General features: G+C 34.0%; 1 protein-coding gene across 3 annotated transcripts in view; it reads right to left on the bottom strand.

The window, feature by feature from the left end:
* MDGA2 (MAM domain containing glycosylphosphatidylinositol anchor 2) overlaps nucleotides 1–23,770 on the bottom strand; it is a 768,370-nt gene that overhangs the window by 234,929 nt on the left and 509,671 nt on the right. For all 3 annotated transcript variants that reach the window (XM_026000757.2, XM_072761491.1, XM_072761490.1), the window contains one exon: nucleotides 4,201–4,470. In XM_026000757.2, coding sequence (XP_025856542.1) covers nucleotides 4,201–4,470 — 270 coding nt within the window. The remainder of the gene's footprint in view (nucleotides 1–4,200; nucleotides 4,471–23,770) is intronic.

Genomic DNA, 23,770 nt, shown 5'->3' on the forward strand with positions numbered 1-23,770 from the left:
AGGAGAATCTCAATCTTACTGAGGAGCTTTTCATAAGACCAGTCAGAGCTCTGAAATATTCTCTCTGAAAAGGTACCTGATCTATCTGAGGTAGCCAAAACCCATGTGGCAATAGGAAAGAGGTGGCTAAACTGGAATTTGTGGGCTCTCACAGAGTTTACTGGTAAGCTAAACAGATGTGCGTCACAGGGAGGGAGAAGTGGTACAGGCCTATCTTGGGCTCTGTTTAGTTGGATGCTTGGAGGAAAGAGAAGCCTTGAGCAAAAAAGAGGAAAGGATACTTCACAAGAGCTTGCGCTCAGAGAATGTGGTATTTTTAAGGGACTCCTGGGAAATCCCATCACTAGAGCTCAGTCCTTGATCCACGTAGATCTAGACAGAGTAATCTCCCAAGAGTACATTATTGTGCCATATAAAAAAGAAAGATATTTTACATAGAGAAGACTTCTCTACCCCATCCGAAGCCAGGGACTTCAGAACCTGGCAATCAGGTCAGGGCTGGAATGCATTGTCAAGGAGGTGGAGGACAGACAGACAAAGGGGAAGAAGCTAACCATACCACCTTCTCTTTCTTGCTTTCCCATTGCAGGTCCCCAGCCCCATGTGGACCCAAGCCAGGCAGGAGAGAAATTTTTGCATTAAGTTTGGAGTTTTTCTACTATCTTGGATCATGCATCTGAAAACACTGAACTAAATTTGTGTTTGTGATTTGAATACATTGTAAGATTCTCTATTTCTAATAATGAGCATAGCGTCATGGGGTATGCCTGACTTTTCTTCTGGAAACAGGGGATGATCACACCACTGAATAAAATTTAAAAAGACCACAGGAAACTAAAATACAATAATATCTTCGTCAGGTTATGAACCATGTTTGTTCAGCACAGTGGTTTAATTCATAACAAATGAGAAATGTGAAAATGACATACTGAACAGGAGTTTGGAGAGCACCAAGTCCAAGCCACCCTGCTTCTCTCCTGACTTGGGAGAAATATGGCTCAATCACTACAATTTCTTAAAGAATCATAAGAAAAGACATAGCAGCTATATTTATAAATATCTAACACAATATTAAAACATATGAGATGTTTTGAGCCTGCATTCTACTTGAAGTATTGTCTACATTATTTAAAGTATTTCCTATTAAAAAATATCAAAAGACAAGTTCAGAAATGTTTCTAGAGTTTTACTCCTGTCTGCACCCTATGCTTGTATTTTTTTGTACATGAATATTCTCCAGTGGTAATGGGAATTCTGTGTACAAAATATCCCTGTGCTTGCCCAGAAAACAGAATAAAATAGGGGGAAAATAAATGGAGAACTCTAGTTTTACTGTATCTGTGACACAGTTAATCTGAGACACTGTAGAGGTCTACAAATTCAGAAGACTTGAAAACAATTTTTTTGATACAATAAAAAGAAAACCATTTTCTTTAGCTGAATTTCTTGGTCTTTGTGGCATATATCAGATGTCTCACATTACTGTAGCCATTTCTCTCCCCACATGCAATCTAGGACTCATTAACCAAGGCTATTTCTATATTCAGTAGGATTTTATACAAACTTGATTTTATGAATGATGTGGATGCCACTGCAGAGAGGTCTCGCTGGTAATATTATATGGTGATGCAAATGTATACTTCAGATAAATTAAAGGCCTAAAAATAAATTATAAATTGGGGAAATACATTTTTAGGCTCTATTTATTTTAGACCATTCCTGTCAAAGTTGGAAACTGTCCTTTGTAAGAACTTGGATGAAACCTACTAGATGGAACAGGGAAGATCAGATCACTTCCTGAGTATGTATGGGCTGTGGATGGTCAGTCCCTTCTGGAGGGTGCCTGAGCAACACAGACATTTTATGCTAGAGATTCTGCCAATTTTGTAGGAATTCAATGTAGTTGCAGATGATCCTCTGTTCTAATGGCATTATTTTTCTCTAGTGAGTTCCTATCTTTGATAAAATAATGGGATGAAAGGTCCTTCATTGCAGCCATGAGTCTTAAAAATAGTCTTGCAATGCTTTAATCAATCTCACATTTTTTGTTGCAAGATTTGGTAGCACTATTTCATGGCTATTTGGGAAAGTATGTGTATAAAGGGGAACAGATAAAAATCAGAAATAATAAACATGGTGATTTGTACAGTTTTGTTTTTTGTTTTGTTTTTTTTTTCTTGAAAATTGTGGTAGCTCAGGAACAGAATCTGATTAGTCACTGAGACAAGGCTTACAGCAGTTGCATTTTACCAATACTGATATCTAAGTTAGAAAAGTTAATATACGTCCATTCAGGGACCATGTCTTTTCATTTATTACCATATATTATTCCTTTGTGTTCTTATCTTCCTTACAGAATTGTAAAACCCTTTGAAGGTAGGGATTTGAGGGTAGGAACACTGCTCTTTGTAGTTACCTTCATGTATCCCTTACAAATTTGCTAATTCATTAGAATATAAGTAGTTGTCCAGTAGAAAATTTTAAAATTAAACAACTGAGATAGAGATCACATTTCATTGGTTTCAAAATCCTTATTACACTCACATAAAATCAGAATGTACCTCACATTCAATATCCTTTTACGGTTGCTCTCAACAGGGCACAGCAGTGGTGGTCTACCTTGGGAGAAAATCAGAGACGGTATTTCTCTGTAATTCTGAATTGTAAATGTTCTTAATGAGAAAAAAAGATGTTGCGTAGAAAATCATAGTCATTTAAGACTGAGATTAAAGCAGTTGGATTGGTTCTAAGTGTGGAGTTTGAAAAATAAGCAATTTATTTTTCTTTATTTTCCTTTTTATATCTACTAATGGGTGATATATGGCTTAAAAGAAAACCTACGCATAAACAGATCTGAAAGACTTCTTTCAATAAGATTCTATCTCATAAGAAAACACTATGGTAGTTTAATTGGCATTATGTTTTACTTTGTAGTGATACATAAAATAATGGTATATCTTGCAACTACTAAATATTGTATGGCCTACAGTTTTGCAGCAGATAGAGAGCATTTTTCCAAGTGTCTTGATTTATATCTAACACCTTGCAATTTTTTGATTAGAGCATATTTTTGGTTAAGTAGCATATTTCTAAGAGTTTGGATAAGAACAGGCAAAAAAACCAGCATAATTCATGTTCACAAAATCACAAATGATAATTTCAATACATTCATTATGTTTTGTTTCCATTATAATCCTTCATCACAAAAAAACTTCCATTTATTTGCCTATGAGAAGTGTCCTCTTGGGCAGAATGGATATCTATTTTAATTTAGAGCCATTGGTGTCCATCCCCCACTCCCAACCCAGGACCAGCCAGGTGAAGTGAGACATAAAGAATACAACCTCCTTGCACCATAACTTTACATCCTCCAAACTGGAGGGATAACATTTCTTCCACGTAGTACCAGCCCACCAGTGGGCAGCATCCACACTAGTACTTCAGTGCCACTATTGATTTAGTGACCCATATTTTATGCCAATACCTCAGATATACTTTGTCTTTCATGATCTCTGACTTTTCCATGTCTTTCCCTAATCTCAGTCAGTTAAAAATCTACCCAGCCTATAGAACCTTATGAAAATGATATTAGATATTCCCTAATAACTTCAGCCAGAAGTTACTGTAATTTTTTTCATGTCTATAGTTTCATGTCTATAGTTTTTGCTTACCTCCTGAACACTGTATTATAGGGCTGTTAATTGAGATATTTTATTTTGCAGTATAATCCTTGAGTACAAGTAATGTTTTATAGATCTCTATATAATCCCACAATTTAGAGCTCTGCTTGTAATAGAGACTCAATAAATGTTTATTAAACATTAAATTGATACATTTGCTAAATTCCTGAACTAATACACAATCTGTATAATAATGTTTAATGCTCTATGCCACATTTGCATTTTAATGATTTCTTTTACTAAGAACATATAAAAAGTATTCAATGGAATAGTTTCATAGTATCATTAAGAATGTGTTATGAAAACTATCCAATGCAAATATAAAGTATGGTTATTAAGATTCAGAAATTTTAGTTTCCATTTATAATTAGATATCATTCATCAATTATAAAGAATTTTCTATGTTTGTTACACATGCATGCAATATTTGAGGAAATGTTTTTATATCAAACATTATTTGCTTTGCAATAACCTGGTTTATCCAGAAATTTTTTTGGTAACATTCTCTAGGCCAACTTACCTCTCACAATGATGTTGGTGGACTTTTTTGCAGGGTTTCCTACATTGTTATTGGCAATGCAGCTGTAAGTACCAGCATCTTCTGAGGTGATGGCAGGTATGGTCAACGTTCCTCCATTCAAAACAGTCTTTTCAGGCAGAGTCCCAAAGGACCTGACCCAAGTGAGAGTGGGTGCAGGCTCTCCTCCTGTTGTAACACACACTAATGTTATGGCCTCTCCAGGATTTACAACTATAGGGTCATCCACCAAGAGTTTAATTGACGGAGATGCTAAAAGACATAAACCAACAAACAAAAAAATGCACTGTTTAGATCTGTTACAACTGGAATTCAACAGCATGCTTTATATTTATTCAAACAATTAAAGGACATATTCTTTTCCTTTGCCAAAATCACATTGTATTAATCAAATTTAAACCAGACATAATGGTTACATATTTTAATTACATGGCATAAACCTGAAGAAGTGTACTAAATACCTTACACACAGAGAGAGGAATTAAAATTTGTGTATTCTGAGATTACTGTTCCAAAATTAGAATGATAAAAAGGATTAAAGTTTTTAAACAAAAATCCCTTTCCCTTTTAATGCTGACAATCACCATTTGTTTTTGTCCTTCCAGGTATAAGTATTGCAGCTGTTTAGTCCTTGTATTTTCATGGTGAAGATTGTCAATTATTTAATTTTTGGATCATTCTGAGGTGAAATGATACATTTTTGCACCTGAACACAATAGAGCAAGAGATAAAGGCACAGATCATTCCAGTCTTTTACCAAGCAGTGGGCCTGGTTTTTGATCTTGAAAGGAATAATGAAATCATCTAATTCTAATGCAGTCCCCATATTTCATCTCTAACCTCTCCATTCACAAAAGGTCTAGACAGTTTCATAAGCAGTGCTTTAAAACAAAGAAATGAGAGCTCAAACATAGTCACCAAACTATGCCTCCTACCACTCGAATGTTTAGTTTATAATAATCTCCCCATTGAAAATAAGTCATTTGCAGTCTTTCAGGTTAAAAAAATAAAAAGATAAAATATCCATTAAAAAAAATGCTGTGTTAGACTTTTCATTAAACACTCAAAGTAGAAACAGCACAAAAATATATATGTTCACATACAGCACTTCTTTTCTGCTTACACTGCAGTGCTGGCCAACAACAATGCATCTCTAAATAAAAATGGGGTGGGGGGGGTGTAGTATGCTAGTGTTTGATCTCACATATTCAGAGATATTTTATGCCAAAGTCAAAACTGTGTTGAAATCAATCCATATTACACGTAAACTGTTCAATTGTACTATGTGATTTTTTTAAGCTATTAACTTCAGTTTAAGATTTGGGGAGTGTTTTTCTCAGAATAAAAGGTAAACTCTTGTGTGGCCTAATATTTGTTTTCCTTATTAAAACAAAACAAACAGAGGAGAGCAAGAAAACAATTCCATATTATTATGGAATTGGCACAGTTTGGGATAGGCAGTTTGCCTGGATGACATTTTTAAACATCATTTTTGCATGTTGATTTTTCTAACATCATTTTAAGTAATATGGAAGTTTTCAAAGTGTCTTAATAGCCCTTGTGAGGTGTTGACGTTAAATTATAAAGATTCATGGCTAAAATTAGAAAATGTACATAGCAATCGTTAAGTAGAAAGAAAATTCTCTCAAGAGTTACTTAAGGTTGTTAAGCTGACAAGAGATATTACTATTTAAATATTTTGATATTACTATTTAAATATTATATCAATTAATTATTGATATATTGCCATGAAAAAGTAAAAGAAATCCTTATAGCCCAATTTGAGGTAAATAGTATAATCTTACAAAGGTAATTAGTTAAAATATAATTCTGGAGATTCCAACTTTTATATCATATTAACAAAGCTCATTTGTTTTATACCATATTTTAGTAAAATTAAATGTCCCAAGGCTTAGGAGCCATTAATAGCATATGTTTAGACTATGGAAACATACAATGGTGACATTAACTCAAGAACTACTTGTCTCTGAAAAAGAATTGTAAAAGATGAGCTGTTTTTCTATTAGACAGATAATATTTAAAGAAAAAAGCTCCCCCAGTCCCAAAGTTAAAAAAATAATACATATATAACAAGACTATTGTTCTACGTGTAATGCATTACACAGAACCATATTCACAATCTTATTTTTAAAAACCCTCTTTTCCAAATCTGAATTGAAAAAAGAATATTGTCCAACTTAGTTTTGTTGAAGATGGCATTCATTTTTCTAATATTATCCCTGACATTAAAAATACCCCCAGAGGCACCCGGATGGCTTAGTTAAGTGCTTGACTCGATTTTGGTTCAGCTTATGATCTCAAGGCCATGAGATGAGCCCTACATGGGCTCTGCATTGGACATGGAGACTGCTTGAGATTCTCTCTCACCCTCTTCTCCTCCCTCACTTGTTCTCATTTTTCTAAATTCAACATTCTCATAGGCCTTTTCAAAGCTCTATTATATCCATTTCATCATCTACCTTGCAAATGAATTCTATTTTTTTCAGTGTTCTTAAACCATCCAGCCATCCTGAGTTTGCATTATAAGCATCCTCTTTAGCGCCTAAATAGGTATATAGGAAAGATATATCTCATTACATTAAACCATGTAGGTAGCTGAGTATTCAGTAAATGCCTAGAGCATGTGTTGGCCGGATTACTCCCTCACTTTATCAGCATAAACATGTAAGACCCCAGATGTCATCAGTTTCCTTCTTACTATGAGAAAAGTGCAGTGTCCTAAAACAGACTGCAAGGTCTAGACATCCATACATTCTTCACAGCAACATGTGAGAGAGAGATTAGTATTTTAAGTTCATTGTTAAGTGATAAAGGAATTAAACATGAAGGTTGAAAAAAGGACAAAAGAAACACTGAAAGGACAGTATAATTTTTATTTGGGATCTTCATCAAATCAAAGCAAAAAGTAGAAAAAAAAAGAAATACATAAAATAAAGGAAATCTTCCAAATAAAGTGAAATTTCATAGGTTATTGGAAACATGCTTTATATTTATTACCAAAATGTGCCTCAAATTATAAAAGCAATTCCAACTAAGTTAGCTTTTAACATAGCACATACATAGATACACATACCACTAGCTATAAACATTCTGTATGTATGCAGGGCTTATAAATAACTGTGGTGCCAATCAGATTTTCAGAAAGACAATCTTGCCATTCCTTAATTATGGAAAGCATGGGTCACCATAGCAGTTGTTCCAGAGATTCGACTCTCTCCTCTTTAACATTAGTATGCCAACATTGTAGCATGACTGATGTACTCTGTAGTAGGAATATGACTGGTCAATCAATCGATAGATAGATAAATTATTGGTCCTGGGAGAAATATGATGAAGTAGGACAACAAAAAGAGAGAGAAAGAGAAAGAGAGAGGGAAAGGGAAAGGAACTAAGAGAGAGGAAAGGTCAGTCTTCTGTCTCTATTTTCCAAAATCCTAAATGTTTAATAGAACTTCAATAACAGCAATAAGGAAAATATATTTTAGGAGATATCTCTGAGAAAGGGAATTCTTCCCATGTTCCCTTCAGCTCCCCCTGTCCTGGCAAACAAAAAGAAGAGTTTTCTTGGGCTGAGCAACAGACACTTCCATGGGTTCCACACGGAGAGGACTGGCCTGTTCACTCTCACACTAAATCCCAAGTAGTTGGATATTCAGAGCAGAGAATAGCTATGTGTCCCTTCCTGGTTTCAGGTCCCTAAGTGTGACTGGCTAGACAGATGAGGATGTAGGAATCTCATGGGAAAGTCTCTATGACTCAAGGGAACTAGTCTTTAGCCCTACAAAGGAATGGAAGAAGCAGAGAGACCTCAGCTAGGATGGTAGTTTTCCTAGTTTGAATCTTTCCCAAAATAGTTTCTGATACACATAGTTAATCTGAGTGCAAGGGGCCAGGAATCATATTGAAGGAAGTAAGAATGGGGACTAGGGATGGGGAAAAAAGCCAGTAAAGAAGCACTAATGAGCAGGTCATCACTGTGAGAAGCCTGACCTCTTGCCACTTGGATCTCTCTGACAGACTCCGTAGAACACACCTCAGAGCTCTCCTGGTGAAGAGCAAGAAGGCTGGGTGGGGTGTTTGTCTACCAACTCCCATACCTCATTACTTAATGAGGATTATTCTGTGGTTCTGAGCTTTCCAACCTCATTATTGGCTGAACACATTGCTGAGTCTAGAGAAAGTCCTTAGACAGAAGAATACTGAATGTGGAGCCTGTCAAAAGAAGTAGTAGTAACCTCCACAACTTGCTAAGATGAGAAGGCAGGGCTTACACACTGTCTGCTAGACTATCCTTCCATGTATCAGCAATCAACAGCTGGTTATATGAAGGTAATGTGAAAAGAAGGCAGGAAAGAATGAAGAAAGGAAGGAAGAAAGAAAAAGAAATGAATGAGTGGTGACTGGAGGCATTTTTATCCATTAGGGTATAGGCACAAAAAGAATATATACAGTATGAATTGAAGGAAGGGGATTAAAAATGCATATGATTAACTTCCTGTTTCTGTGCTATGATCCTACATTATTTAAACTAAAAAAAAATAAAATACGGATGACAGACAAACCAAGTCCAGCTTCTTTCTATGTGGTGAGATACAGCTTAAGCTGTGCTTACAGATTCAAGGAACAGAAAAAAGTTTCTCTTAGAAGAACTACTCACTTCACTGAAATGCAGGAATCACTGTCTTTTCATTGGGATCCATTGTCAACACACATTTCATTGAAATACAGGATGAACATTTCACATAGTAAAAATAAAAGAATATTTTAGAAGTTGATTTGAAGACTGAAAATAATCTATCCATTTAATTGGGTTACCATTCAAATATTATCATTGTTGACATATTGATTTGTTCTCATGAAGTCCAGGAATGATATCATTTTGAGGAATTCTGTTTAAAACAATGCTCTAGGATGTGGCAATATTCAGAACAGTATTCATAAATAGTCTCTAATTCAAGAGAGAGGCTTTGCTACAGATATTGAAACCAACATGCATTTCTCATTATGTTAATATTCACAGAGTGAATATATCTGGAAATCATTGAGAAGGCAGAGCAAGTATATTCCTTCATGGAAATTTACAGAAAAGTCTCCTAGAAGAGACTTAGCTCATAATAACAGGGTTACAAAACAGGTTGGCACAACATCTTTTGTTGTTGTTGTTGCTGCTGTTGTTAGGAAGGAATGTTTTTAGGTGTGTTGCTTATTTTCCCTAGTATAACAAATTTCAACACATTTGTCCATTCAATAAGTATTTACTGACCACCTAATATGTATTTAGTCCCTGCAACAGGCACTTGAGATTTATTGGTGGAAAAAACAGGCAAAGAATCCCTGCACTCAGAAGCTCACATCCTAACAGGAAGAGAACCAGCCCCTTCCCCATGACTCCTATTGTCTTAGGTAACTTCATATATTTACATCACCTGCCTGTTCTCTGAAGTTATGTGCATTTATGATCCCTGTTCAAGATACTTATGCCACATGAGCAAAATGAGGAAGGAAATTTTCCAAAAGGTATTCTTCAATAAAGTGAAACTTTACAAAATAGAACAAGTGTTATTTACATTTGAATCTAATCACTGAACAAGATAATGGAAAAATTAGAAATGGAACTTGTGTTCTAAGGTAAGCAAAAGACAATAAAGTCAAAAGCTTTATTTCAGTCAATAAGTTATGTCAATAGTTAGTATTCTAATACTTAATGGCCTAAAATGTCTTCATAAACCTTGGGAATCGTGATGAAAAACAACTTTAAAAACCACACATATCTCCACCCTTTGGTCAACAATCCCTAACTATTCTTGCCAAAATGTGAAATGTTGGCAAAATTTGGTCTCATTCAAATTTATAAGAATTGAAGCATTCATCTCCTACAGCCAAATCCTAGAAGGTTATCACTCATGAAGAGAAATCCAAGCTAAAAAACATTTCCAACTAAGGAATTTGTTGTCCATGGAATTTTCCTGTTCATATAGAAGATAGCAGATGGTTAATAATAGTGCTAGTGTGAAAAGATGTCCTCTTCACAAGATCAGTAGAGCATGAATTTACTATATCAGTTTCCTGGAATTCTCTTCCAGTGCTAATCCACCTGGTAAACCAGTGGTCAAGTACTTTATCATGGTCAAATATCAATATCAATTCCTCACTGCATTCCTCTGTTTTTTTTTTTTTTTTGTCTAAGCCAATAGAGTTACTTCCTCCTTTATATGACCTTAGCTGTTTATAACAACCACCCCTGAAGCTCCACTCCAACAATTAGAGAATTTACCCCAACTCTTTCACTGTGAGATATTTAGGAATAGGATATCAGGATGAAAAGGGTGATGTTTTTTGTGTTTGTACCAACAACACCCAGAAAACAATTTCACAAAGATTAATTGCTCAATAATATTTCATTAAATAAAAGAATTTTCAATTTAAAGATTAGAGAATGTAGAGAAAGGGGAACCTTCTTGCATGGTTAGTGGGAATGCAAACTGGTACAGCCACTCTGGAAACCAGTGTGGAGGTTCCTCAAGAAATTAAAAATAGAGCTACCCTATGATCCAGCAATTGCACTACTGGGTATTTTCCCCAAAGATACTGATGTAGTGAAATCCTGGGACACCTGCACCCCAATGTTTATAACAGCAATGTCCACAATAGTCAAACTGTGGAAGGAGCCATGATGTCTTTCGACAGATGAATGAATAAAAAAGATGTGGGCTATATACACAATGAAATATTACTGGGCTATCAGAAAGAACAAATCACCTCCTTTGGCTTTGACGTGGATGGAAATGGAGGGTATTATGCTGAGTGAAATAGAGAAGGACAATCATCATATCGTTTCACTTATATGTGGAATATAAGAAATAATGAAAGCAATCATAAGGGAAAGGAGAGAAACTGAGTGGGAAAACTGAGAGGGAAACAAACCATTAGAGACTCCAAACTCTGGGAAACAAAGGGTTGCAGAAGAGGAGGTGGATGGGGGGATGGGGTAGCTGAGTGATGGGGACTAAGGAGGGCACTTGATGGGATGAGCACTGGGTATTACACTATATGTTGGCAAATTGAATTTAAATTAAAAAAAATAATTTAAAAAATTTAGAGATTAGAGAACAAGATGCTCAACATCACTAATTGCCAGGTAAATGCAAATCAAAACCACAATAAAATATTGTGTCACACCTGTCAGGAGAGATAAAATAAAAAAAAGACAAGAAATTACAAGTATTTTCGAGGATCTGAAGGAAAAGGAACTCTCACATTGCTGTTGGTGGGATTACAAATTGGCAGAGCTCCTATGGAAAACAGTATGGATGTCCCTCAAAAAACTAAAAATAGAAACACCATATGACCCCCAAATTCCACTATTGGCTATTTGCCCAAAGGAAGTGAAAACACTAATCTGAAAATATGTAGGCACCCCTATGTTAATTGTACCACCAATTATAATAGTCAAAATATGGAAGCAACCTAAGTGTACATCATTAGACAAATAGATAAGGAAGATGTGATATTAATGGAATATTACACAGTTATAAAAAGGATGAGATCGTACCATTTGAGACAACACAGGTGCACCTAGAGTGTATTATGCTAAGTACAATAAGTCTGACTGAAAACCATATGGTTTCATTCATATATGGAATCTAAAAACAAAACAAAACAAATAAGCAAATAAGCAAACAAAAAGCAGAATCAAACCCAAAATATACAGAACAAAATGACAGTTGCCAGAGGGGAAGTAGGTGGAAGAATGGGCAATATAGGTGAAGGGAAGTGGAAGTTATGTGCTTCCAGTTATGGAATGAATAAGTCACAAGAATGAAAGTCACAGAACAAGGAATGTAGTCAGTGATATTATAATAGTGATGTATGATAACAGATGGTAGCTAGATTTGTGGTAATGTATAAATTTGTCAAATCGTTATGTTGTACACCTGAAACTAATGTAACATTGTGTGTCAATTGTACTCAAATAAAAAAACAATAAAAATAAAGATTAGAGAACAGAAATTTCACTGAAGCCCTAACTATTCATTATAAACTTAACCCAAAAAGATAATAATATGAAAGAATGTGACATTATGATTCAGGATTTCATGAGTCATTCATTGAAAAATAATACTTCTAAAGACTTGCCAGTTCTTTCATTGTTCAATCTATCTAAATTTAACCATGCTTTACATTACTAACAAGGTGATGACAAGGAATTTCTCAATCAAAATTAAGTATGCTACTTATATGAAATGAATATAGTATATTATCCATACTTTTTTATACTCAAGTCTTTGCTCAGTTATGACATGTATATTACTATTAATAAACTATGTGATTAAGCTAAATTATATCCCTAAAACTAAAATAAAGGGAGAATGGCCTTTGTCATAAGAAGATAGTCTGTAGATAATTCAATATGGGCTTAAAAAATCAGGACTTAAGGCTTTTCTGTAAGAGTGATATAGTGTAGCAGCAGAACAGATAAAGACATCACCTCTAAGACCATCTGGTGTGGATCTTGCAGCTATAATGCTGAAGCCTCACCAGAGCAGCAAAGCAAACAAAACAATAATTCTGTTCTGGCTACCACAGCTGCTGAAATGAGGGCAGCTGGTATTTCTAAAACCAGGAATATAACACAGAGGGATCCATGAAAAAAAGCACTCTCTTATTGGTTATTCTCTTACTGATCTGATAAATTTTTTTCTTTTTATTACCCAGCTTGAGGGACACTGTATTATAGTGCTCTATTTTGAATCATTCTATGATTCTATAACTTTATTTTTTAGTTTTTTTGACTAAGATTGGCTCATAGCTAATCTTAAAGAACAATGCTCAATAGATTTAACCCTACTAGGCCTCTGTTTGCCTCTCTAAACATCCTGGGAATTCTAATAAATAATTCATAATAGACTGCCTAGATTGATTAAAAAATCTTGATTATGAAAAAATCTGGACATGCAGTCTCTTAATCTTATGACACATCTTACTCACTTTATTCAAACAACTAAATTAGATCCAAGATACAGCAAAGATTAGATGGAGACAATTATAACTTTTAGTATGAGATAGGTACTATTATTATCCATTCTAATTATTACCAATCTGAGAAATAATTTAGATAACTTGCCCAAGGTCATATAGGTAGTGAATGGCGGAGGTAGGATTCTAATTTAGGCAGTCTGACTTGAGAGGAACATAAATCATTGTTCATAAACTCAAGAGTGAAGTAAAGGAAGTTGATAATTTCTAAGTTCTAACTGAATTCTTGATGATATTTATGCCAGAGGAAGACTTAGTGCTGCCTCTTTAACAAAAAGAAAAGGTAATATTAGTATCATCCATTATTACATTATAAAAACATGGGCAGGGCAAAAACAAATGTGGTTTGCTAGTTGGACTTCTAGAAATGTCTACCATTCAGAAAATAAGGCAAAAAGGACTTGTGAGCCACCTAAGTCACAATTAAAAAGCCTGAATCCTAAGAGTCTTTGGAAAAGGCTCTTAGGCCATTGCTCAGGGTGTGTTTACTCTTAACTTAAACATTACTATTATGGAATCAGCTAATTTAAATTCTCAGATTTTAAGAGGATAGGGGGAGGAACTTAAACACAGAAATGCTTCATGAGACAGAAAAATGAAGAAAGACAGTGAGGGTTGACAATCTGCCAGTATGAAAAGAGAAAGAGAAATAAGTGCATTATTACATGGCAGAGTAAGTGTGGTCACAAAGATAAACCAAGCCTCCATATATTTCAACAATTCTCCCCAAAATGCTTGAATAGGAAGGTATAATTTTAAAAAGCAAGAAAAGAAGTAATACGTCCATATGTTTAGATGCTAGTAATAAGATGCAGAGAGAGAGAAAGAAATATTTCTGCCAATGCTTCTAAAGTTTGCTATGAAACACTATTTTGTGAAAGACAAAAGTGGTCATATTTTGCTGAATACAGTAGTAGACCAAAGGACAATAAAAAATAAAATAAGCAAATCATACATATATCTGTACTTAACACATTTGAGTATTATAACAGTTATTTAGGTTGGATTTTAGAAGTGGTTTTACAAAATAGGATATCATATCTTGATTGCCTGAATTGGGTTACAACCCAGATTAGTAGTGTCATGAGTTCCTCAGCCCTTAGCAAGTATCTGTTTCCAACCTAGCAGTTGAGACTTCTGCTCTAGCCTCCAATGGACATGTGAGCATTTGGAAATGCTGAATTAGGCATCTAATTATAGTAGGTAAGAATGCCTTAATATTAAATTAAGATCTTTCCTGGGGAGATACCCGGGGGGCTCAGCCGTTTGGAGCCTGCCTCCGGCCCAGGGCGTGATCCTGGAGACCCAGGATCGAGTCCCATGTCGAGCTCCCTGCATGGAGCCTACTTCTCTCTCTTTGCCTCTCTCTCTGTATCTCTCATGAATCAATAAATACAATCTTTAAAAAAAAAAAAATCTTTCCTGGAAACCCTAGAATTTTTCAGATTTTTTTTTTACAAAGGGCTAATGTGTTTTTAGGAGACCCTTTCAAGTGGTCTCCTAAAAATATTAAGTATTTTTCTTACTATTAGGTTTATATTGATATTCCTTCCCCATAGTTAATTAAATTAAAAAAAAGAAAAAGGAAGGCTTAAAAAGAATCAGAGCATAATTTGTTAAAAATAAATGTGAAGTAGAAAAATTGAATTTCAAGTTTTGTGTGTTATCAGGAGCCATTTTACTGGATTGGATTACAAAGCCATACAATTCTGGTTTACCCTGAAGAAAATGACAATTTTAAACTATAGACCTTGTAGGAGGTGTCACTATGGTATCATGTTGACATACTGTAAACAGTACCTGCTGCTTAACACTGTCATTACAGATCTAATTTCAACGAGAGTCAATTCAAGTCTAACCATTAAACAAGCTACACTTCTTATCTTGGGATTTCAGACACTTGGAGAATATTTAAATATATTGCTGCCATGTTCTAGGACAATGCTGCTACATGATAAGGGAGGTATTTATTTTTTGAATAAGATAATAATGTAATGTAGCATGTGTAAAGAACTAAATAAGCTGCACAAAATGGAATGTTGCTTAAGGAAAGATTAAAAGCCAATAAAACCTTTTTAATACTATTTTAATATGAGAGATAAAACATTGACTGAATCGCCTCTGAATTCAATTCCTCTCTACACATAAGAAATGTACATACAAAATGTCCTGACAGTATTTTATTTCTCAAAGCTACTGGAAACATAGCTTTTACATTTTAGCTCTGATATTTTCACTATAAGTTTCAGTAAATCCACATTTTCCCATTTGACATGATTAATTATGAGCTGCTGACCTTTGCAGAAGATACAAATGCCATTTGTTTTCAATGTTGAATGATTTTTTTTGTTTTTCTTCAAATTCCTAATATTGATATGTATTGATTTGCCTATTTAAATCTTTAGTAACTTGAAAATTAAATCCATATTACATTGACTGTGGATCTTTATATCTATAATAATATTTTCTATGCCTATATTTATATTCAACATTTTGCCTACACACACAAAACAATGTTTAACATGCAGACACTATATAGCCAGTGAATTTTCAGATTCCTTGAAAAGTAGTATCATATTTTTCTACAGACCATAGTGTCATAATATATGGATGTCACACCATATTGCTTTTTACTTATGGTTCCAAAATGAAAAAGATACAAATATTACAATTTTTATCAGATTGAACTAAACTTAAAGTTGAAAGACAATATGCAATGAGGCAAGCCTTGAGTTATTAAGTACTCCCGATCAACATCATCAGGTGAATTGGAAAGATATAAGAAGAGGAGTTTATCTTCTTGTCCCCCTTTTTGCTCCCTTTAAGTAAGAGTCTTAGTAGATTTAATCACAGAGAAATTTAACAAGAACATATTACACTGCTCATTTTCCCAATAGTTTGTTCAATTTCCTGTTGTGCTTATTTTTTTCTCTTCACTTTGGAAATATATTTTAAAATTTGCATTTAAAAAAAAAATTTGCATTTAATATGTGACGATCATTTTGAAGGAATTTCTTACCTACTGTTACCTGTTAGATAAACTATCTGAAATTGCCTATATCTCACCATGTTAGAACTAAAGCAAACTAGGGTTGCTGGATTTTGCTAGAGACAAAATACTACTTTGTAGTGTTTTCCTTGGCTGACCTAAAATCCTGCCTTTTGCTTGGCTGAGCACTGTGCTGGATTGCCAAACCAAAGTGAAAACTTTGGTATAAAAAGATGTGACAGTTGTATGAAAACTATTCTTCTGTTTTTTTGATAACATCCAGTCTTGTCAAATCAGGATATTGGGTGCCATTAATAAAACAAGAGGCCAAAGCTATCATCAATGAATTCCTATTACATAATGTGTCTATCAGAAATCAATGCTGCTGACTTGCCTGTACATTTAATCACACTGGATCATGTGTGATTAAAAGATGCAGCCAATAAAATGCTCAAGTAGTAACAATACAGCAACAAAAGCACAGTGACTAAGAGGAGCTGACAGAAAGAAATGCTGTTCAAAACATAAACTAAAGCATATTAGTAAACAATTGGACATACCTATTTCTTATGGGAATACAACAGTAGCAAATAAATCAACAGAAGTATGTCACTATCAGAAAAAAAAAGTAGTTCTTAAAACAGACTTTCAGAAAATGGAAATTGAGGGAACAGCTGAGATCTTTGTGATGCTTTGGAAATAACTGCCACAATAGCAAACCAAAAGTACGTGTTATGTCTGGACTTAAAATCAAAAGATTGATGTTAATGCATTTCTGATGCTCAGCTTGTCTGTTATTTCCCATTTTCCAATCTCCTCTCAGCTTCCAGTCCCTCTTAACAATACACTAGATACCTTACTACTGTATAAATTACTACAGGCTCTCTCTCTCTCTCTCTCTCTCTCTCTCTCTCTCTTTTTCTTTCAAATTTAACTAAAAGTCTTTATGAACCAATGTGAACTTTTTAAATTATGGCTACTTGTGGCTCCCATGACTCCATGATAGTAAAAGTGACCATAAGGCTACAATTTAGCCACACCACAGAGCCTTAAATCCTATGAGTAATATGGTTAATCTTATTTAAATTTACCAAAATGTATAACAAGGTAAAAACAAAATTGATACTTTTAAATGCTTTAGAGCTTGAGGGAGGACAGTAGCCAGGGATGCATCTTCTCTTGATGAACATTAAAGCCTCCCTGCCAGTGAATCCTTTAAATTTTGTACAGGAAATATTAGAAGCACAATATTTGCTAAGATTCCTTCAAATATGTGCACTAGGTTCAGAGATTATTAGCTTCACTTTTTCCTGAATAGTAATGGAGGCCCCATAAATAAAAGCATAACAGCATAATGATGTATTAATATTCTTAAATTGTGTAAACCTGAACCTTTCTTGCATGGGCCTTCAGATTTAAGAGTATCTGTTTGTAAAGAGGCTGCATTCTACTTCTTTGCAGCCATATCATTTCATCTAAGTTGTCACTGTTGTTGATGTTATCTTGCTAAATAAAAATGAAACATTTTGGAGTGAATTTTCATCTTCTCATCAACTGAAACCCATCTCAGAGCACATTAACAACATGACTGAGCAGAAAAGCAAGTTCAAACAGTTGAAAGAATTGGTCATAGCACTTCAGATTGACAAGAGCCAGGGTCCACACCCAGATTTTCTCATTGAAGTTTTTTTACACAGATTTGCTCGAAGTTCTATATGCACCAGCATTAACAACTGTAATGAAGACTATATCCTATATAGAGGCAGGCTGTATGTTGAATTAGATCACTGGTTTGCCTGGGATTATAGTTTTCTAGGGTGGGACTTTCATGGAGTCTAGGGCAAACAGGGATGGTTGGTTACCTTAAAGGACACCACTTGATATAATCAATTATAGTATAAGTTAATAAATAATGGAATTAGGTACACACACTAATGGAAATTATTGTATCTTCATCATAAGAGTCAATAATCTATAAATTCAATTTTTTTGGTATATGATCATGGAGATATTCTGTATCAGAAGTTATGTGTAGTAAAATCAAAAACCATGAAAAAGTCTAAAATGCATTTATACCAATTTAATTAGTACCTATAATATTGCAATTTGGGCAGTTTCAATAGAACAAAAGAATTTTTAAAAGTACTAACCCATGGTCTACAAATCCATAATCTAGAAACAGTTTGAAATTAAAAATTAATTATTTTCAGGTATATAAAAATCCTATTATTTATTTTAGCATATCTTCACTCAACTTGCTGAAGGAAATATTATAAAACACATGGTTTGAACTTTTGTATTCTTATGAGTAATTTTCTAATTGTTCAAGTTTAATTATAATTTAATAGCATATGAAGAATAGCAACTCCTTAAAGTTACAAAAATCTTACCAATGAATTATTCTAGATGTTTGCTAAAACACAAACTATTTGATATGCTCCAAAGTATTTGTGTTAAGTTGGAAGATAGCATGCTAATAACTTACATACATTTCAATGAATATATAGCATTTCCTTTCCTTTGATTAAAAGTGTTTTTTTATTCTTTTTCTGTTTTTAGATATCTACTGTGTCTGGGTTATGATGCCTTCTGGGAGAGTTGATAGTTCATGAGGAATATTTTATATAAGAACTCATAGTCCAAGTATAACTTTGGATATAACTAACCAGAAAAATGCATTGTTAGGACAACAAAATACAAAGGTGGAGGGAGATCCCAACAACATGCAAACTTCTTGTTACTACGGTAATAGGATTTTGGAAAATCTGGGTCACCTTGTTGCTGTGGAAACAGTCTCAGGAAGACCAAAGTTGAAACCCCATAATGACCACTGCTTCTATCCCCAGATACACTGCTTAGTCATCATCTGTATTTTCACATTTCTGAAGATACATTAATGAGAATAAGACATATATCAGTTTGATTACCTTAGGAAATAATGAGCACTCAGATTAAGAATCTGCTACATATCAACACAATTGCAAAGTTTTCCAATTTTCCTTATATACCATTATTAATTTCACAAAATAATATTTTTATTTCCGTTAAACATTTTTGCCAATAATAGTTTAGATAGAAATATACCAGAATATGTATTCATTTCTATATATTTTTCTGAGAAATATAATTTGCCTACTGCTAAAAGTAATTTATAAAAAGTTATGAACTTATTTCAAGATTAGTCATCAAGGGTTGAAGCTGTATGTAATATCTTAACAAAAAATCTAAGATTGTTGTCACCATCTCACCATGATTACTGATGGTACCATTTTATTCCTTCTTTCTATTATCTAGGTTAACAACCCAATTATAGCTACTATATATTATACTTATTATGTGCCAGATGCTTTTTATAAAAAGTTTTTCATTTTATAGCATTGATAGCCTACAAAACCGAATAAGGTGAAACTTTATTTTATCCTCATTTAGGAGGGGAAAAATAAATTTAGATAAGCTAAATAACATCTCCAAGTTCAAAAAATCAGAATTTGAATCTAAGGCTTCTGAATTTCAAAATTCATGCAAAAGAGTTATAGGAAACATTCTCTAACGACAGCTTATCAACAATACGTGTGTTCTGTTGGTGTTTCTAATAGTACTAATACTGTTTTTTTAGAAAATCTGAATTATCGGGGTGCCTGGGTGGCTCTGTGGTTGAGCATCTGCCTTTGGCTAGGTCGTGATCCCGGGGTCCAGGATCAAGTCCTGCATCAGGCTTCCCCCAGGGAGCCTGCTTCTCCCTCTGCCTATGTCTCTTCCTCTCTCTGTGTCTCATGAATAAATAAATAAAATCTTAAAAAAGATAATTAGATAATTTTTACAAATGCTAAGTGTGAGCATCCTGAGTCAAAGGACCTATGTAATTAAGTAAAATTAGCCCCACCTGTCCCATTTCTTTATAGAACGAATGCATTATAATGTCTCAAGCAGGTATAAAATATGTTTTTTATCCTAATATAAGTTAACTACTTAATTCGTATTTGCCTTTGAAACCATGAGACATCAACATATAAGTGCTTGAAATATATTAAAATAAATTAAATTTGTTTTATCATAATTTCTATATGCTTTGATGTTAGAAATATACATAATCTGAGAAATTTTAATATATAATATTCACTTACCATAATTGTGATAATTTAAAATATATACTTATATTTATCAATATTCTAAATTTATAAATTTACAAATTTATTCTAAATTTACAAATAAAACAAAGTCCTGTTTTAATGAAGAAAAATGCAGCCATGTTGAGAATTTATCAATCAAGAGCTAATATTCTTTTGCTTCCAAATGGGAGGAGAAAAATAACCAAACAAACTTTGGACCCTGCTACAAATTTATAATGATAAAGAAATAAATCTAATGCCTCTGGTTTTATAACACTTTGAATTATCATAATAAGTTCTAAGACAGCTAGATTAGCTATGATAAATAGTGACATTTCTGTGACACAGGATTTTTCATAGTATACCAAGTAATCAACAGGAGGCAACAAAGGACTGGATACTCTATGGTAGACATACAATTTTAAACTCTACTATAATGTCAATCATAGTTGGAAAGTTAAGAAAACATGTTGGTAAACTTACAGATGATATTGCCTTTTAAAATGACATCTAAACATGGGCTTCTCTGAGCAGTTATAAAAAAATGGACTTTTTAAAAAAAAGATTGTATTTATTTATTTGAGAGGGAGAGACAGAGCACAAGCAGAGGGGAGGGGCAGAGAGAGAGGAAGAAGCAGACTCCCCGCTGAGCAGGAAGCCCAACACGGTGCTTGATCTCAGGACCCCAGGATCATGACCTGATCAGAAGGCAGATGCTTAAGTGACTGAACCACACAAGACCTACCAAAATAGACCTTAAAAAAAAAAAAAAGTTCCTATTCACAAAGTAGAATGGGTTCGTGGAGAACACCCTAACAATGCAGACAAACCTGTTTCCAAAGTAATCATTTACGGTGGTTTAAAAGTGGTTTAAAGTGTATATGTATTGCAGGTCATTCACAGAAAGTCTAATTCAGCAGGTACAGGGAATGGCCCAGAAAACTATATTCCATGATGCTATTGTTCTGCTGCAAAACTCTTAAAAAACTTTATCTACAGCAGACACTATTCTCATCTTCATATGCTATGTCATTTGGGCATTGTGTAAATCAAGTCAATGCACTGATGACAATTAAAATTTCCTTTAGAGATGTTAAAAGAAAATTTTATTTTTACCAAAAATACATTTAAGTCAATTATTTCATCTCCATTACAAAAATTATTTCCAAAGTTACCTTCAACATACTAATTAACAAAAAGTAATCAAACATACCACAATATTTATGATAGAATGTTCTCCCTCTCAATATGTTCAACATTTTACTTGACATTTTGCAAACCAAGATTTAAAAATAAGACCTTATGTCATTTAAAGAGTCAAAAGAGTGAGACCATAAAAAGTATCTGTGTCTCACACTGATTATGGCAATGGTGACTCCTGATACTCTCTCAGTGTTAGAAAGCAATGGACTAGCCTGTATGCACTTGTCTGTTTATAGACGTGTTTTCATGAAGATTGTGAAAGCTTAATTTATTCCTGGTGTAATTTAAGAGTTACCTCAATGATTTTTACCTATTTGAAATGCACCAACTCTTCCAACTTTGAGCACAACCAGATGGGAAAAATGCTGAAGCAAACCTGGTTTGAATATGTAAAGCACCAGGCACATGACATGTTTGATTATAGTTATTGAAGAGTCACAAAAGGGACCAGCTTATATTTTTAAATCCAATTATTTACCATAACCCAAATGTTCATTTGCAGTGAATGTCAATCTAAAAGTTTTGTGAGATAATTTATAAGAAAGAATAATAGGTTATTTTGTTAGTTCAGTCTAGATATACAACACTTTAGCCTAAAAATAAAGAATGGAACAGAAAGCTGAAGAGTTAAAACATCTATATTGCAGAGTCACTGCACTCTCTCTAGAGAACAGGGAGTGAGTCTTTGTTTTCTGAGCTGACAATTGTTAAAAATCACCTCAGAAATAAAGTCACCCAGCTGCTTTATAAGAGCTCAGGAATTGGAAAGTCTATCACCTCTTGGTAATCTTCTTTCAGCTTTAGGAAAAGAAGTGCTTATTTATTCCTAATAAAACTCTAGCTGAGATTTAGGTTCATTTTCTCTGACTCCACAAAAATCTTGAATAGCTAGTCAGTCTCCTATTTAACTCTTCAAACATTGGGATAAATTTTGTCCCCACTTATTAGTAGCTGTGGGACTTTGACAATTAATAAAAATATACATTCCTATAGCAGAAAAAATGTTAAGTATGATTTTATTGTACCTCCCAGTCCTTAAAGAAATTTTTTTTCTAGTTGATTTAGTTCATTCTCAAAACAATCTAAAGAGGATACCTTAATCAATATAGGCTAGTGTGTTGCAGGTCAAATGATAAAGACATGATAAAAGAGACAAACAAAACACACAAAAAAAAATCTACCTGATTACAGCCCAGTAGTTATAAAGATAAACTGAGATAGTAAATGTGAAATACTTTTGAAAGTAATAAAGCACAGCTCAAGGGCAAAGTTGTAACATATGTAATAATATACCTATTCCCTTTGTTCTTATTCTACTGGAAAACCTTTACCCATCCCATAGGACCTACTTCCATTTTATATCTAATTTTTCTCTCTGGATCATGTGTATTTTAAAAATACATTAAAGAAACTGAGAAAAACAAAATTATAATAATATAGTTATTATAATATAATAATTCACCAAGTATTTCATGCCAAGAACAACAGCATAATTATACCCATTTCTTCTATGTTAACCTCTGATATTTATTTCTCAATATCCTATTTCTTCTTTTTTTTAAGTGAAATGAGACTATTAACCTTGTACGTGTTAGGTCCACTTAGATTTTATATTTCTATCTTTTTCCTGTAAGGTAGTTTCCCTCTTTTTTTTTTTTTTTTAAGATTTTACTTATTTATTCATGAGAGACACAAAGAAGAGGCAGAGGCACAGGCAGAGGGAAAAGCAGGCTCCCAGGGGGGAGACTGATGTGGGATTCAGTCCCAGGACCCCGTGATCCACGGACATTCAACCACTGAGCCACCCAGGTGCCCTCTCCTGCAAGCCTTTCTCATCCTTCTTAATAAAATTTATTTTAATCTCCCACATTCTTCTTTTACCTTCCACTAATGACTTTTACCCATTCTCTTACTAAAGCTTTTCTCTAGTATAAGGCAATTTACATCTTCACAAGTATCATTGCAGACCCATAATAGGAACCCAATAAGTCTCTGACAAATACAGGAATGAATACATTTTAAAAATTATCTTTCAAAATTTTAACAACTCGGGATCCCTGGGTGGCGCAGCGGTTTAGTGCCTGCCTTTGGCCCAGGGCGCCATCCTGGAAATCCGGGATCGAATCCCATGTCGGGCTTCTGGTGCATGGAGCTGCCTCTCTCTCTCTCTGTGTGACTATCATAAATAAATAAA

The sequence above is a fragment of the Vulpes vulpes genome, chromosome 6 (assembly GCF_048418805.1).
Source record: "Vulpes vulpes isolate BD-2025 chromosome 6, VulVul3, whole genome shotgun sequence".
Taxonomy (NCBI): Eukaryota; Metazoa; Chordata; class Mammalia; order Carnivora; family Canidae; genus Vulpes; species Vulpes vulpes.